This window comes from Prunus mume, linkage group LG4 (genome assembly GCF_029339155.1).
Source record: "Prunus mume cultivar Tortuosa linkage group LG4, ASM2933915v1, whole genome shotgun sequence".
Classification (NCBI taxonomy): Eukaryota; Viridiplantae; Streptophyta; class Magnoliopsida; order Rosales; family Rosaceae; genus Prunus; species Prunus mume.
In genome coordinates, this window is record NC_142701.1 from 18,482,714 (window position 1) to 18,499,169 (window position 16,456).

The 16,456-nt window shown below is 39.1% G+C and overlaps 5 protein-coding genes across 5 annotated transcripts; 3 read left to right on the forward strand and 2 right to left on the reverse strand.

The window, feature by feature from the left end:
• Nucleotides 1-94: 94 nt before the first annotated feature.
• LOC103330182 (WAT1-related protein At5g40240-like) lies at nucleotides 95-2,337 on the forward strand. Its single transcript, XM_016793712.2, has 7 exons — nucleotides 95-390; nucleotides 518-580; nucleotides 691-804; nucleotides 961-1,228; nucleotides 1,398-1,556; nucleotides 1,647-1,798; nucleotides 1,962-2,337. The coding sequence occupies exons 1-7, from the start codon at nucleotides 200-202 to the stop codon at nucleotides 2,116-2,118; spliced, it is 1,104 nt and encodes a 367-aa protein (XP_016649198.2). The 5' UTR covers nucleotides 95-199; the 3' UTR covers nucleotides 2,119-2,337.
• A 593-nt stretch (nucleotides 2,338-2,930) lies between these two features.
• Nucleotides 2,931-5,176, forward strand: LOC107881020 (WAT1-related protein At5g40230-like). Its single transcript, XM_016793998.2, has 7 exons — nucleotides 2,931-3,431; nucleotides 3,533-3,595; nucleotides 3,678-3,791; nucleotides 4,032-4,269; nucleotides 4,405-4,563; nucleotides 4,649-4,800; nucleotides 4,914-5,176. Exons 1-7 carry the CDS (start codon nucleotides 3,241-3,243, stop codon nucleotides 5,056-5,058), a joined length of 1,062 nt encoding a protein of 353 aa, XP_016649484.2. The 5' UTR covers nucleotides 2,931-3,240; the 3' UTR covers nucleotides 5,059-5,176.
• A 574-nt stretch (nucleotides 5,177-5,750) lies between these two features.
• LOC103329896 (WAT1-related protein At3g28050-like) lies at nucleotides 5,751-8,184 on the forward strand. Its single transcript, XM_008232423.2, has 7 exons — nucleotides 5,751-6,072; nucleotides 6,211-6,276; nucleotides 6,371-6,484; nucleotides 6,853-7,102; nucleotides 7,195-7,353; nucleotides 7,618-7,769; nucleotides 7,918-8,184. Exons 1-7 carry the CDS (start codon nucleotides 5,882-5,884, stop codon nucleotides 8,075-8,077), a joined length of 1,092 nt encoding a protein of 363 aa, XP_008230645.2. The 5' UTR covers nucleotides 5,751-5,881; the 3' UTR covers nucleotides 8,078-8,184.
• Nucleotides 8,185-8,650: 466 nt separating this feature from the next.
• On the reverse strand, nucleotides 8,651-11,849 carry LOC103329898 (protease Do-like 9). The gene is made up of 8 exons (XM_008232425.2): nucleotides 11,163-11,849; nucleotides 10,810-11,009; nucleotides 10,326-10,698; nucleotides 9,826-10,058; nucleotides 9,570-9,665; nucleotides 9,422-9,472; nucleotides 9,201-9,305; nucleotides 8,651-9,098 (listed from the first exon to the last, which is right to left on the reverse strand). Exons 1-8 carry the CDS (start codon nucleotides 11,590-11,592, stop codon nucleotides 8,916-8,918), a joined length of 1,671 nt encoding a protein of 556 aa, XP_008230647.2. The 5' UTR covers nucleotides 11,593-11,849; the 3' UTR covers nucleotides 8,651-8,915.
• Nucleotides 11,850-12,166: 317 nt separating this feature from the next.
• LOC103329897 (protease Do-like 9) lies at nucleotides 12,167-15,950 on the reverse strand. The gene is made up of 9 exons (XM_008232424.2): nucleotides 15,229-15,950; nucleotides 14,748-14,947; nucleotides 14,470-14,650; nucleotides 14,069-14,260; nucleotides 13,678-13,910; nucleotides 13,250-13,351; nucleotides 13,101-13,151; nucleotides 12,752-12,856; nucleotides 12,167-12,650 (listed from the first exon to the last, which is right to left on the reverse strand). The coding sequence occupies exons 1-9, from the start codon at nucleotides 15,803-15,805 to the stop codon at nucleotides 12,552-12,554; spliced, it is 1,740 nt and encodes a 579-aa protein (XP_008230646.1). The 5' UTR covers nucleotides 15,806-15,950; the 3' UTR covers nucleotides 12,167-12,551.
• Between the last annotated feature and the right edge of the window lie 506 nt (nucleotides 15,951-16,456).

Sequence of the window (16,456 nt, forward strand, 5' to 3'; positions counted from 1 at the left end):
AACTTTAGCAATTGCTTTCTGTAATAAGTTCATTATGTATGTAGATGGTTTGACTTGCTAGTGTATATCTTAATGATCAAATTAAAGTGACAGAGAACAAGTCAGTCCAACTTGTTTCTCTCGGCTACTTATTCTTTAGAGGAAAGAAAAAAAGGAACAAGGAGTTTTCCGATTTCTGTGCCCGTGAAGAGAGTAAGAGATGGTATTGGAATTTCGTGCATGGCGAAGCGCCTTACCATTTGCTGCCATGGTAATGGTTGAGTGCGCAGAAGTTGGAGTATCAACTATAAGCAAAGTGGCCATGTCAAGAGGGATGAGCCACTTTGTCTTCATTGTCTACTACAACGCCCTTGGTACCCTCATGCTTCTCCCCTATTTCATCTTCCAAAGGTGTCTATGATCTATCCTTTCTTTTAAATATTTTTTTCTCTGACTATTGTTGATTTTATTTGTATTTTGTTATTGGGGAGTGTTTATTTCAATGTAACGTTTGAAGTTTGATTGTTCCCTTGTGCAGAAACAAACGAGCTCCTTTGAGTTTCAAACTCATTTGCAGATTCTTCCTCCTTGGCCTAATAGGGTAACCTGGACACTTACACTTACTGCTCTCTCAACCCACACAGATCTTAAATTTCTTATTGAAACAATTCATGCAAACATATAAACGATGGAGAAATTGTAACTGCGCAGGAGTTCAGGGAAAATTTTGTTCTTTGCTGGTGTCAAAAGCAGCTCACCTTCTCTTGCAGCAGCAATGGCAAATCTTACCCCCATATTCACTTTCTTGCTTGCCATAATTTTCAGGTAGTGGGGTGCAGGTTAATTTGTAATGTTACACAGAGAAATTTTTTTTGATTTTTTGTTTTCCTCACAGAAGTAAAAACATTTTTTTAGTTCATCAATTTTATACTTCTATTCTATGATGGTTTAATTTTGACTAAGAAAGACTTTCAACTTTAGGATGGAAAAGCTAGATTTGAGAAAACCAACCAGTCATGCCAAATCCTTGGGCACCATTGTATCAGCGTTAGGGGCATTGATAGTGACCCTCTACAAGGGCCCTGCTCTTTTGAAGCCTTCTTCCTCACCTTCTGGCTTGACTCATCATCAGCCTCGCCTCTCACAGCAACATTATCAGCCTCTCCTCTCACAACGATCAAACTGGATCTTTGGAGGACTTCTACTGGCAATTCAATGCCTCGTATCTTCGACATGGAACATTGCACAGGTAAAATAAAGTCGCACAACTGATCCTCTTACTTTGGTATCATTTTGACTATGTCTTGTTACTTAATACTTCTATTTATGAGATGGAATTTTCTTGTGACATGGTGATGAACTTATACTTTCAAATTGGTAAATATTGTTCTGAAACTGGCATGAACTTATACTTTCAGGCAGACGCTGTTAAAGATTACCCTGAGGAAATGACCATAGTCTTCTTCTACACCCTCTTTTTAACATGTCAATGCTCAGTTATCTCCTTAATTGTGGAAAGGAACCCAAATGCATGGAAATTGAAGCCTGGCATTGAGATGATTGCTATTGCGTACGCGGTGAGAAAAACGAAAAAACCACTTCTTTTTTATGTGTTAAACAAAATGTTTATTGATTGAGGAACTAATATGATCTTCGTTTCATCATAGGCATTCTTTGTGAGTGTCTTCCGCATTGGTGTTCATGTCTGGTGCTTGCACAAGAAGGGTCCTGTTTATGTAGCCATGTTTAAGCCCTTAGGAATTGCTATTGCAGTGGCCATGGTGGTTCTTTTCCTTGGCGATGCTCTTTATCTTGGCAGGTATGTGGTAGAAAAACTTCTACCAGAGGGCTATGCAAATAATGTGCGTCTCTTTGCATGCAAAAATGCATCTGAACCAATTTACTGAGCCTAATAGCCTATAGAGTTCAAGTTTACAGAAAAGCAAGCATCCTGTTTATTGATTGATTTAGTTATTGTGCAGTGTGATTGGATCTTTTGTGATTGCGCTTGGATTTTATACCGTGATATGTTCACAAATCAAAGAAAAGAGGATGGCTCTTGACAATGGAGCTCAAATATTGGAACCATCCACCCAGACCACTCCTCTGTTGCAAAGTTGCAGTATCAATCAAGTATGAAGAGGCTAATGTCTGGAAACTGGAGCAGCAAAAGTGAAAGTTAATTATAAGAACGTGAATGTAAATTGCCTATATTAAATATATGTAATGACAAGATTTGTTAGCATCAGGCACGGACTTGGGATTCAAAAATGGAGTGGGCTAATTTAAGCCGATTTTCGAAAATGCAAAATTCCTCCTGAAATTTTAGTAGAATCTCCTATGAAAATTCCCAAATTACCATGGAATTAGCATTCAATAATTATCATGGAATTAGGTATTATTACTTCTTCTTTTTTTTGTTATGTTAGGTATTATTACTTAAAAATGTTAAAATTCAATATAAATTTTTTTTTTTAAAGAAAAACAAAGTATATCGAAGCGCTTTTTAATAATTAAAAGCGTTTACGATAGCTTTTAGTAAAAAGTTTTAAAGCGGGTCATAAAAGAGCTTATTGGAGAAACACATGTCATGTGCTTGAAAGCACTCCCAAGTGCTTTTCCACAAAGCACTTTAATTTTTTATGAAAATTCAAGATTTTTTATAATAAAAGCGCTCATGAATAAAAAGACAAGACTCAAACGAGCCATATTTTGTAAAAGAAGCCAAAATGAACAAAATTGCCTTATTTATTTTTGGATTTCTAAGAATCCTTTATATTTATGTCTTTGATTTGAAAGTTGAGAGATTTTTCTGTCTTTTTTGAAAAAGTTTTGGGTTTTCAAAAGTGAAATTTTTTTTTTGACTAAATCCTAAATTTACTTATAAGTAAAAGACCCGCACCCACTTCTCCGCCTTTCTTCTGTCGGCAGCTCTTCATTCCCAAACTCCCACCGCCCCATCAAAACAACCACAGCCACCATTATCTCTCTCCCCTCTCTCTCTCTCTCTCTCTCTCTCTCTCTCTCAACGACTCTCATCTGAACCCTAACAATTGCAAATTCCAATGTGCCAAAATCTAACCAAATGGTCATCAAGACATCAAAATTCCATGGGAAACACTAACCGATAATCAGGATCAACCCCAGAGAGAGAGAGAGAGAGAGTGAGAGAAACTTGAATTTCGGCTGGGCCTTCTTTGAGCAAACTTATGTTATATAGATCATGATGGTAATGGTTTGAGATAATCGAGAGAGAGAGAGATGGCATGGAGGTTTATTCACCAAGATGCTCTGCCAGTTGCAGCCATGGTGACAGTGGAGTGCACCAACGTGGGCTTAAACGTCTTATTCAAGGCAGCCACCTCAAAAGGGCTAAGCTACTATGTCTTCATCGTCTACTCTAATGCAATTGCCACTCTGGTTCTCCTCCCTCTGTTTTTCATCTTTCGCAGGTCATCAATCTCTTACCAGACCGACTTGTCAAGTTTTGTATATCATCCAACAAATAACGTGCACCAATTAATTCATTTCTTCTTTTCCAATCTGATTACAGAACAGGGCTTCCTTCATTCAACCTCTCTCTGCTCTCCAAAGTTTTCCTCCTCGGACTGATTGGGTATTTTGATTCATTTTGTTATTTATACAAAATAAAAAACCTGTTTTTCTTAGATATAAATTGCTAATGTTTGATCAAGCAGGTTTTTGGCTGATATTTGTGGATATAAAGGTCTAAATTACAGCTCACCAACTCTATCTTCAGCCATGAGCAACCTCACTCCAGCGTTTACCTTCATCCTTGCCGTCTTCTTCAGGTTCCATCTGTCTTTTCGCCCATTTTTCTTTTAATTCCTGCACCTATGGAGCCTATTTCTATTACAAATATCTTCAACAGGACAGATATTTTATTCTCCAGAGTAAAATTTTCAAAGATGGGTCCTTTTGATTTCTTGTGAGCTAATAATATGATGGGCTGGTTATGTTATATATGATGGTGATGCTGATGTCTAAATGACATTACTGGCTGGCTTTGTTTTTGTTTTTTGTTTTTAAAGGATGGAAAAGCTAGCCTTGAGAAGCTCTAGCACTCAAGCCAAAATCATGGGCACTTTGGTATCAATATCAGGTGCACTGGTAGTGGTTCTTTACAAGGGCCCTCCAATTTTATCCACTCCACCTACAGTTTTATCCCCTCCATCTGCAGTTTTAGGCACATCAGAAAAAAATTGGGTTATTGGAGGGCTACTACTCGCTGTTCAGTACCTTCTGTCCTCAACCTGGTATATCCTTCAGGTACACATATTTCCTACAAGCCCATTGCATAATTTCTTCTTCTTTTTTCATAGAAAGAGTTCTAATTCTCAGAAGGTGTAGAATATAGGTGTTTAGAAAACGGTTGTCTAAATGGTTTTGATCATTCTGTTATAGACCCATGTCATGAAGACGTACCCGGCAGAGATAGTTTTGGTATTCTTATTCAACTTGTGTGGGACAATTATATCGGCTCCAGTATGTTTAATTGCAGAATCAAACTTGAGTGCCTGGAGACTAAGGCCTGGCATAGCATTGGTCGCCATTATATGCTCGGTAAGAAAGTGAAAAACTATGAAATCAATAGAGCATGTGCTGCTGCCGGTGATGTATAATTATCAAGATGTCCTTGTTTCTACAGGGATGCCTTGGCTCGTCTTTTGGCTCCCTTGTGCACACATGGGGCCTGCACTTGAAGGGGCCTGTGTTTATATCAATCTTCAAGCCATTGTCAATTGCCATTGCTGCTGCTTTCAGTGTCATATTCCTTGGTGATGCCCTCTCTCTTGGGAGGTCTCCCTCTTTCTCTCTCCTCTCTCCTTGTTTAATCAACTTCAAGAAGAAAGAAGCAACCAGGCTTTGCTGCTTCTATGTGTCCTGTGTTTATTGTGTTGCTTATTTTGCAGTGTTGTTGGAGCTATAATACTTTCCGTGGGATTTTATGCTGTGATATGGGGTAAAGCAAAGGAAGACGAAATGAGCTCGAGAGCCTTACCTATTGCTATTGGAAAAACCCCTTTGTTGGAAAGCCACAAAGTTGAAAATATATAAATGAATACAACTAAACCTTATTTGCCCTCCTATCTACGTACAACTGCTGTCAAATGTGCACGTAACGTTTTTAGGGTCATAAGCTTTAGCTTTATATATGAGTAGACTTTTTCTGGTAGCGTTTGACTCAGCCACATCGTCTAAAATACATCGACTCATAAATAAGCTAAAGCTTAACCAGCCAATATAAATATACGGGTTCCCTCGCTGATTGCAGACCAATTTATGCTGCAAAAATGAAATGAAATTTTTTGTATCTGATAATCAAAGAAAGCACCAAGACCTAAAAAAGAAAGAAAGGAAATATCACAAAAGCTTAAAGCAGCACGCTACTCGCCATATTCTCCATTCTGAAACTAAGAAATGATGCACCATGCATTATTGAAAATTGACATCCTAAATTATTATACAGTAGATGCCTTTCATACTAGTCATCTAACTTTGCTTGCGTCATAATTTATGTGGACTCCAATAATAATAATAATAATAATAATAAATACATTTTGGCAATCTTCTACAGTAATAGGCAATGAATATGCTATTATTTGCCCCACCTAGGTAGTAGTGTGACCGAAGAGCCGTGTCACTTAGGTTTTTGTTTGAAAAAAAAATATTTAGTGAGGAAAAAGAGAACCTTAACGGGCCAATAATCATACCACATTTCATATCTTTATCGAACCGTCACTCTCCCTCTTGTCTTTATTTCGTCATAAGCAGAAGGATGCTGCTTTGTGATCTCAGAGACCCATTTGTTTAACTTTACCGTCTCTGTTTCTAATAAGTGGAGTGTGCAGGACAGAGAGAGAGCACAGAGAGAGCAGAGATGGCATGGAGGTCTTGTTACAGGGATGCCTTGCCATTCATGGCCATGGTGACTATGGAGTGCGCGAACGTGGGTTTAAACACTCTCTTCAAAGCAGCCACTTTGAGAGGAATGAGCTACCATGTCTTTGTTGTCTATTCTTACTCTGTAGCTGCTCTTTTTCTCCTTCCCGCACCCTTCATCTCTAACAGGTCTCTCTCTCTCTCTCTCTCTCTCTCTGAAATCTCATATATATTCATCAAAGTTCATTACTTTAACAAAACAATTGATAAAAAATTAACAAAGTCTTCATCTTTTGTAACATGCATGTCTGATTTCTTAATCTGCAGATCAAGGGTACTTCCTCCCCTCAACTTCTCCATAATGTCTAAAGTTCTTCTTCTTGGGATTATAGGGTACAATCATACATATATCTTCATTTTCAATAATAATAATTAATTAATTTAATGATTTGATACTAATTGGGCTTGTTGGACTGCATATGGGCAGGAGTTCATCTCAGATCATGGGGTACACAGGCATCAATTTCAGCTCTCCAACTCTTGCTTCAGCCATCAGCAACCTTGTGCCTGCTTTTACTTTCATTCTTGCCATCATTTTCAGGTTCTTTCCCTCTTTCATGATCATCCACACTTACCATAATACCCTCAAGTGATAAAAATCCAATGGCCTAAATAATGGTGTCGCTTTTTGAAAAAGGGTCAAGAGACCGGTGAAATTAGTCAATTGCTTTTGAATTAGGACAAGAGAAAGAGAGGTGGGTGGGTGTGTGTGTGTGCCCATCTGTGGGCTCTCTTGTACTTTTACTCCTCTGTTTTCTTGCTATGACTGCGAGTGGCAGTGGGCCCAGACTCAGCATGAGATAAATAAATAAGTAAATAAATAACTGTTGCTGGTTTGCTGTTATGGTAAAAAAGCAAAAACTAACTTTGATTATTCTCTCTCTTGTCGACCCACCCCAAAAAAAAAAGGATGGAAAGTGCAGCTTTGAGAAGCAGAAGCAGTCAAGCCAAAATCTTGGGTACAATAGTTTCACTTGCAGGTGCATTTGTGGTAACTCTCTATAAGGGCCCACCAATTGTGTTTCCTCATCAATCACCGTCAATTTCACTTCACCAACCTCTTCTAAACTCAACACCACCAACAAACTCAAACTGGGTGCTTGGTGGCCTTCTGCTAACAGCTGAATATATATTGGTACCACTGTGGTACATTGTTCAGGTAAATTATGCAATTCTTCAGCTGTTTTTGTATCTCTCTTTTTTTTCTGAATATTGTAAGCCTTATTTCCAAAGTGATAAAACCTTTTACAGGCACAAATTATGAAAGAGTACCCGAACGAATTAACTGTAATTTTTTTCTACAATGTATGCGTGGGCGTCGTAGCTGGCGTTGTTGCTCTGATTACAGAACCAAATTCCAGTGCTTGGAAGTTGAGACCAAATGTTGCATTGGTCTCCATTTTGTGCTCGGTAAGAAATTAACAGACTATGCTGAGCAATAGTTTACGTTGTATTATTGCATATAAACAGCGCCTATCTAAATATTGCTGCTTCTTAAACACACCCAAAACCCATCATTACACACACTCAAAATCCATTTATAAACACACCCAAAAAGTTGACTTTGGGGTTGATTTTGGGTGTGTTTACATGTTTAAATATTGAGTTTTTATAAATACATGCTAGGATTGGGTTTATTTATAAATTTGTATATTTTTTTCTCTCTTTGTTTAGGGGTTATTTGGGTCATTTTTGAACAATACTGTGCACACATGGGCCTTGCGCTTGAAGGGACCTGTCTATGTGACAATGTTCAAGCCTTTGTCAATGGCCATTGCTGTTGCCATGGGTGTCATCTTCCTTGGTGACACTCTTCATCTTGGAAGGTTTGATAACATAACTAATCTCTTCCATTAATTTTATGATTTGGCTTCTACCCGTGATGGAATGGGGATAGCAAAACAGTGCTATTCCCGTGACATGCAATTCCTTCTCCTCCATCTGGTCACTGTTTAAATTTTCTGCATTTTGCAGCCTAGTTGGAGCAACAATAATATCAATCGGGTTTTATACGGTTCTGTGGGGAAAAGCAAAGGAAGAGGCTGTTGAAGACTCTGTAGCTGATAGCCTGGAAGCCCCATCTGCCCACAAGGCCCCATTATTGCAAAAGTATATTAAAAACGACAAGATGTAGTAGATCAAACATTTGCACATGTAAATATGTGTGAAAGTCAGATACAAGATGTTCAACGCCTATTTGCTTACTAGAACTGTTGAATATGATTAGTTCTGGTTGGAGAACATCATGCATTGCAGATGTTGTAAATCCCCGTGCGGCAAAAGCCCGCCTTCTCAACAGAGTATTTTTAAGAACCGAAAACTTAAAGCCTCAATCTATGTTGAAGAATGACACAAAAGAGGACTTGATCCCTTTAACTTCACGAGCCCTTGGGAATTTTATGGGTTTTCCCGAAAGGATGTTGAAATAAGGTTTTGGGAGATTGAATTCTTGCAAGCAGAACCCTAATGCAGTGTTGGAAATTGTGAATTATTGCAAAAAAAATCTGTTTAACGCATGTAATTAAGTGTATTTCGCATTGCTCTGTTCTGCAGGTTGTTCCCGGCACGTAACTCAAATGTTTGTTCTGTAATGGACGCATGACACTCATGAGGGGTAATGTGTTTTTAGACTTACCTCATTTTGATAGGGTGGACTTAACACTTAGCTAGAAATCCAATTCTACAAGGCCATCCAAGACACTGAAACTTGAGGCCATAAAACTTGCATCAAATTGATTTCATATGAAGAATATGTTTTTACAATCCCAAACTATGCTCTTGTAAAAGTGACATTATTTCCTTTTGCCCTTACTATCACATAATCTATGACTATAAAAAAAATTAAAAGCTTATCCCATAATGATGACTCTGAAATTTGGTTGGGACAAGTGTAATACTTGGTTTCCTGTAAAAGCATTCTAGAATTCATCTATGTCGCTGGCTAAAGGAGAAGAGGTCTTCTGCACTTCCTCTTAAAAAATTTCCTTAGTCTCTAAAATCGTATCTCTAGTCTTAGGGTCATCAAGTGTCGACTGTACTTCCTCTGAAGTATTCTCTTTAGTCATAAGGTCATCAGACACGGCCGAAGATATGCAATGTGTCATGAGGATATCCAGTGTTGCTGCCCTGGCAATTTTCGTCTGTAGAACAACCATCTGCGCAGGAAGTATGCAATTCAGCCATCGAAAGAAAATTGCAGAGCATGCATGCATAATCCATGCATATGTGTGCATGAGAGAAAGAAACAGAGAAAGAACCTGATTGTATTCCAAGCCAAACTTTAGGTACTCGTCATCACAATTCTCAACCATGCTGGCCAAGCTCTTCAGATTCTTCACAGGCATACCATTGAAAGTAAGAACCTGCACAGATAGCAGAATAATTTTCATAAGTTCATTGAATCTTATTTCACCAATTTTTCCTCACATCATTTGTTGCATCTCATAAAGAAAGGGAAAAGAAAAGCTTAGTTCCTGACCTGATTGTTAACGATGTCCTCATATCCAATGTTAATGTCAGCAACAAGTACCTAGCACAATTTTGAACAATGTAAGACATAAAAGAAGGGTAACAAGAACTTATACTAATACAGAAAAACATGGAAAGATAGAATGAGAGAGAGAAACCTGAGAAACAACAACAAGCTGTTCATCAATAGACTGTGCCATTGCATGTAAATGTTTGTCCAACAGTTTGATTGGAACGTCAAATAGATTTCCAAACTGGAAATGAATGAAAACCCCAAGGTTAGGATTTAGAAACATTGTACTGAAATCTAATATATTTATTTTATAATTATACAACGAGAGCAGAAACTAATAGGCATAGATATCAGTCATACAGAGATTGAGAACAGATGAGAGAGAGAGAGAGAGGCCACACCTCAGAACGCAGATATGGAAGAGAAACAGCTGTGAAAACAAATCCAGCAATGATATAATAGGAAGGACGTTTTCCCTCAATGTGTGAGGGGATGAGTTCCTTGTGTTTTGCAAGTTTAATGTTGAATTCAAGTGTCTCTGAGTTACGAAGAACTTTTACTACAGCATTGTCACCAATGTATTTTTGAGAGACAAGGTAACTGAAACCTATGCGCTCTCCATGCCTGAATGGAACTAGAAAATTGATACAAAAAATGGTGTGAACACTTAATATAAAGAAGCTTCTGTATTTAGACATATACTGTTATAATAACAGTAATAACAAGTACGTGTTCTTTGAAAGAATGCTATAAATTACAGTCCAAATACCATATGTCACACTTCATTTGTGAATGTTCAAATGCCACTCTTCTATAAAGAATGCAACATACCAACACACACATGAACGCAAAAGTGACTTGAAAAGGGAACAGAAATCTTTCAAAATCATAAAAGGTTTACCTGTGCCATCATTAGCAATGTTAACCCCATCAAAGCTAAGAATAACATCAGATGGCTTCAGCAGTTGAGATTCTGGAGATGTAGGTTCTATTCTTCTAATACGCACACCCTTTTGATCAGGTCCCATCCCCATTGACATGCGAAGATCAGGATTTTCCATCTTTTGCCACTCAATTCCAAGAATTGGGAAGCCTGTATATGCGCCATTCTTCTCATAATCCTCAATGAAGTGCATAATAACCGGTATGGGTATGACATAGCCTATATTTTCCGCATCTTCATGTTTAAGGGACTGAAATGCAATGCCCACGCATTTTCCCTTATCATTAAAGGCAGGTCCACCAGAGTTTCCAGAGTTGATTGCAGCATCTATCTGCAAAAAAGCATCTCAAGGAGAAAGGACCCACGAAAACCCGGTAAGACTCAAAATCAAGTGGTTTATAGTTTCATGGTAAGATACTAAAAGGCAAATAATATATCCCACCTGCATTCCCAGAAGCTCAGTGGAGCCGTGAACATAAGACAGTATCTCCATGCGTGACACAACACCACTAGTCACAGAGATTGTGTCACCCCCAATTGGGTACCCAACAACAGTCACAGCATCTTGGAGTGCAGGCAAACACCCAAACTTCACAGGTGAAATCCCTTCCCAGAACTCATCATCACTCACAGTAAGCATCGCTGAACCATCACCAATAAATGGAAAAACAAAAACAAAAAAAGCAACAAACTTTAACATAATTCATGAACTTTACAACGAACCAATAAAAACCCAAATGTTAGCAGCAAATAAAAGAAGCGAAATTAATAATAAAAATTAAAAATGTTGCATACCAATATCACACTCGGTTCCAATGGCTAGGACAGTGGCCAAGTACTTGGTATCAGAGCCGCGTTTCTTGAGCTTAACCTGAGTATGATGATCCACAGAATGCGCATTAGTCAAAACCCTTCTGCCCCCTATCACAAACCCACTACTGCTGGAACTGTACTGCTTCTTCCTCTGCCAAGGCAACGAGAAATTGGGCGCCGTGTGCACGCAAAACACCTTCACCACGGCGTCCATGGACGGGACCACTCTCGGAGCGCTCTCCCACCTCAGCACCTCCGGTAGTGGCTGCGAAACGACAGCCAAGGCGTGCCCACAGTCGCCGTTTTGGTCCACAAGTCTGGGAGCCGCTTTATTATTGGGCTCGGTTGAAGGGACGGAAACGGCGTCGTTAATAGTGGCTGCGCTGGTGGGATTGATGTATTGGAGATACATGGTGGTGGTGGTGGGTATTTGGTATTGGTACAATTGTAAGAAATGTGGGCTTTTGAGTTTTGGATTTCTTTTTTTTTCTTTTTATAATAATTAAGGCGTAGAAAAGGGGTCGTTGAGTCAGTCGTCATAAAAAAATAAGGAAACTGGATTTTCAGACCGACCGGAGACTCATACAGAGTCAAAGGTGGCTTCCTGGAACCTGCGCGGTAACTAACTAACCAGAGGCTGAGGAGTAGAAGACAAGAAACGAACGGGACGGGAACTTTTTAGCTAGTGTTCACACTTCACATGGTGATGAGAGAGTTCAGACTTGGGCCTTTGTTATTAACAACTATTTAAGGTGTGAATCCAGTTCAAGTTGGGCTGGATTCGGTGTAATGAGTTGTATTATTAAACATTGTTAATGTTATTTGTGCAATCCAGGTGGGGTAGAGGGATTTGACCTTATATGCAAGACGGCACACGCTGTGGTCAACTAGTCTAACCCACGTCCGCCAAAACACTACTCATGTGATCATATGATTGAGTCATATTTATATAAATATGTGGGAAAATTTTAGGAATGAAATGAAAATAAAGTGAAAAAGAGCACGGCAAATACATAAATGACCCTAGGGACAGGGAACTGTACAGCTCAACTTCTATAATTTTCTCAAATGGATCAGCTGGTAATAATGTTACATTATATTGCCCAAATGTTTGTAGCTGGAAGAAATGAAATCGACAAACAAGGATGGATCATGAGACGCTGCTCATTCTAGGAAACCAAACTTCATTTCCTCGCTGCCAACCCCAACTGAGGGTCTAATTGGTACACAAAGAAACGGAAAGAACAAATTGCCAGCTTCTATTCTTATTCTCCATAAGAAAATGAAATCCGTGGCGTAGTCTAGACCCCGTTCCCTTTATGAGCATTCGTTGTCAAGTTCATCTATGGGAATAGGATCTTCTCTCGAGTCTTAAGACTTAAGGTCATCAGACATTGCTGAAGGTATGCAATGTGTCAGCAGGATATCTAAAGTTGCTGCCTTGGCAGTTTTTGTCTGTAGTACAACCATCTGCACCCACAAGCAAGCATTTCGGCCATTAAAACAAAAATGCCGAGCATGCATACATGCTGCAACAGTGTCTGCTAAACATAGAGGGAGGGAGAATGAACCTGATCGTACTCTAGGTCAAACTTTAGGTACTCGTCGTCACAATTCTCCACCATGCTGGCCAACTTCTTCAGATTATTCACAGGTTTACCATTAAAAGCGAGAACCTAAACAGAACACAAAATATTAGAATAAGTGCACTACCAACGTAACTTCAGAAATTTTATCTCATTGTCATTTGTTTTTCTTTTTGGAAACTTCATTGTCATTTGTTGAATCAAAAACACGAAAGAACGAGAAAGGAAAAGAGAATAAAAAGGAAAAACTTCTGATATTTTTATGAACTAAAAATAAATGAAAACTTAAATGAAGCAAAGCAAAAAAACCCAAGTCGTGTAACATATCTCTAACCTGAGTGTTAACGATGTCCTCATATCCAATATTAATGTCGGCAACAAGTACCTACAAGAATTTTGAATAAATGTAAGCCATGATTGCAGAGTGAAGAGAACTTAGTCTAAAACAGAAAAGCATGAGAAAAATAGATGAGAGAGGGAAACCTGAGAAACAACAACAAGCTGTTCATCGATAGACTGCGCCATTGAATGTAAATGCTTGTCCAACAGTTTCACTGGAGCATCAAATTCATAATCCTTTCCATACTGGAAAGTAATGAAAAACAGAGGTTAAGATTTGGTAACATAGTAATGGAAAGTTTGCTTTTATAGACCAAACTTAAAATCATCCATCTTCATTTTCTTAATTAAGCTTGGAGGTGCCATTGGGCACACCACTCTAGCATAACTTGTACTAAGGGGCCCCTTAGTACCACCGGTTCTCGCCGGCCAAACATTAAGGCTGGCATTATTATGCGGGAAAAAGTAAACCCCGCCCTGATTCCTAGGAACCACACATCTACATATCTACACGTATATTAGAGAGACAGAAAGAGCGAGAGAGCGTATGAAGTGTGAAATTAAGGTCGCACCTCAGAACGCAGATATGGAACAGATACTGCTGCAAAAACAAAACCAGCAATGATATAATATGAAGGAGGTTTGCCGTTGATGTGTGCCGGGATGAGTCGCTTGTGAGTTGAAAGTTTTATGTTGTACTCAAGTATCTCTGAGTTACGAAGAACTTTTACTAGAGCATTATCACCAGTATACTTTTGAGACACAAGGTAACTGAAACCTATGCGCTCTCCATGCCTGAATTGAACTATAAAATTGATACCAAAGAGTGTTAATTATCGAATATACAGAGCTTATGCAAATTAAAAATTCAACTTCTCTGAAAAGTGCATAAGATGAAAAGGAATAGTAACAGGATTCTGTCCTTAGATGGAATGCTACAAATGGAACAGGGGGAGAGTTTACCTGTGCCATCATTTGCAATGTTCACCCCATCAAAGCTAAGAATAATATCAGATGGCTTCAGAACATGTGATTCTGGAGCTGTAGGTTCAATTCTTCTGATACGCACACCCTTTTGATCAGTTCTCATCCCTATTGACGTGCGCAGATCAGGATTTTCCATCTTCTGCCATTCAACTCCAATAACTGGGAACCCTGTAAGGCAATTAACAGCCAGATTCAAAGTAAGAAGAGGAGAAGAATTTCAATCACCAACACCGAATCATAAGCCAATGTTCAATGTGGCCCCACTGGACTGCCAGGCACATTTGCTGGAAGGGAAACATACAAATAACAACAATTACAGTTAAGGAGGTTTCTGTTGCGGCTTGTCTTGCTTTAATGAAGTAAAATCTATAACAAACCTGTATATTCCCCATTCTTCTCATAATCTTGAATGAAATGCATAATAACTGGTGTTGGTATGACGTAACCTATATTTTCCACATCCTCATGTTTAAGAGACTGAAATGCGATACCCACACATTTTCCTTTATCATTAAAGGCAGGCCCACCAGAGTTTCCAGAGTTTATTGCAGCATCTATCTGCAAATGGATCACAAGGAAAAAGGAAACCAGGACAGGTCAATGATCAGGTATTTAGGGTAGGTAGTCATAGAAGACATTGTCCAGAAGATAGTACCTGCAGTCCTAGAAGCTCAGTCGATCCATGAACATAAGACAGTATCTCCATACGTGACACAACACCACTTGTCACAGAGATCGTGTCACCCCCAATAGGGTAGCCCACTACGGTCACAGCATCTTGGAGTGCCGGTAACTCGCCAAACTCCACAGGTGAAACTCCTTCCCAGAATTCATCATCACTCACCGTAAGCATTGCTGAAGAAGCATCATGGAGAAAAGGAAAAAGAACTCTTTAATTGCATAATAAAGTCACAATAATGAGGATACTGCCGGTAATATCTAGTGAAATATTTAAAATAAACAAACTGCATTCTGTTTCCATTTCAATCCAATAAGCTCTTAATAATTAAGTTTCTCAAAATGCAAGTTTTACAACTTCTTGTCAACAAAATATTCCCACTTCTTTTCAATAAACAATTCCAAACCACATGAAAAATTAGTTCATAAGCAAATAAAAGAAGCCGAATGTTGCATACCAATATCACACTCGGTTCCAATGGCTAACACAGTGGCCAAGTACTTAGTTTCAGAGCCACGTTTCTTGAGCTTAACCTGGGTATGGTGCTCCACAGAGTGCGCATTGGTCAAGACTCTCCTGCCTCCTATCACAAACCCACTACTGCTCGAACTGTACTGCCTCTTCCTCTGCCATGGCAACGATAAATTAGGCTCCGTGTGCACACAAAACACCTTTACTACGGCCTCCATGGCCGGGACCACTCTCGCCACGTTCTCCCAGCTCGGCACCATCAACGGTGGCTCGGAAACGACAGCCAAGGCGTGCCCACCATCGCCGTTTTGGTCCGCGTGTCTCAAGCTTCGTCGTTCCGGTGAAGCCGCTATGTTGAGCTTCTCGGTCTTTCTGGGCCGGCCTCGTCCACGGCGACTGGGCTGGGAGCTACTGGGGTCAGTGGCGGTTTCGTTCGAGGGAACTGAAACGGCGTCGTTTGCGGTGGTGGGGTTGGTGTATTGGATATCCATGGTGGTGATATTGGTATCTTCAGCTGCTGGGGTTTTGGGTTTTGGACCTCTCTTTCTTTTATTATCACCCATTTTTTAAATTTTGGAGAAAATACAAAAAATGGGGTTTTTCTGGGATTGTTGGTCTGAGAGCGATGAAGCTTGCGATTAGGGCTTTTATGAAGAAGCAGAGAGGTTCCAGAATCAACGACTTCCTTGTTTTGAATCAGACGCTGTAGCAGATGACAGTTGAGGAAGGAAATGTGACAGAGTTTGGGCCTACAACTTATTTACAGCCCATCACCAAAAGTACAGTTCCAAGGATGCGCAAGAATTCTTCTTTTTTTTTTCCTCTTGCGCAAGAATTTTACAGTGAGAGTCATATATTTGGCGTTAGGTGATGCCGTATGTTTTAATCATTGGAAAATGGAGAAGCATATCCGCTCTAGCCAATTTGACTAAAACTGCTGATTGAATAGAACTTTTAAAGTTGTATTTTCACTCAATTAAGATGTATTATTAGTCAACTTGTGAATTTGACATAACTAATTTATCCAACCAGCAATGTTCATTTATGCATGCATTTGTTGATAATTTTTTTTACCTAAGAACAGCATGTCTCATTTATGAAAGGATGTAAGATTTGATTGAAGTGTTTAAGCTATTCATCCCATTTCTATATTGGTTTAGAATAAATTTTGAGTTTTTTCTTTGTAATTCTATTCATTCTCTATTAGAATTACA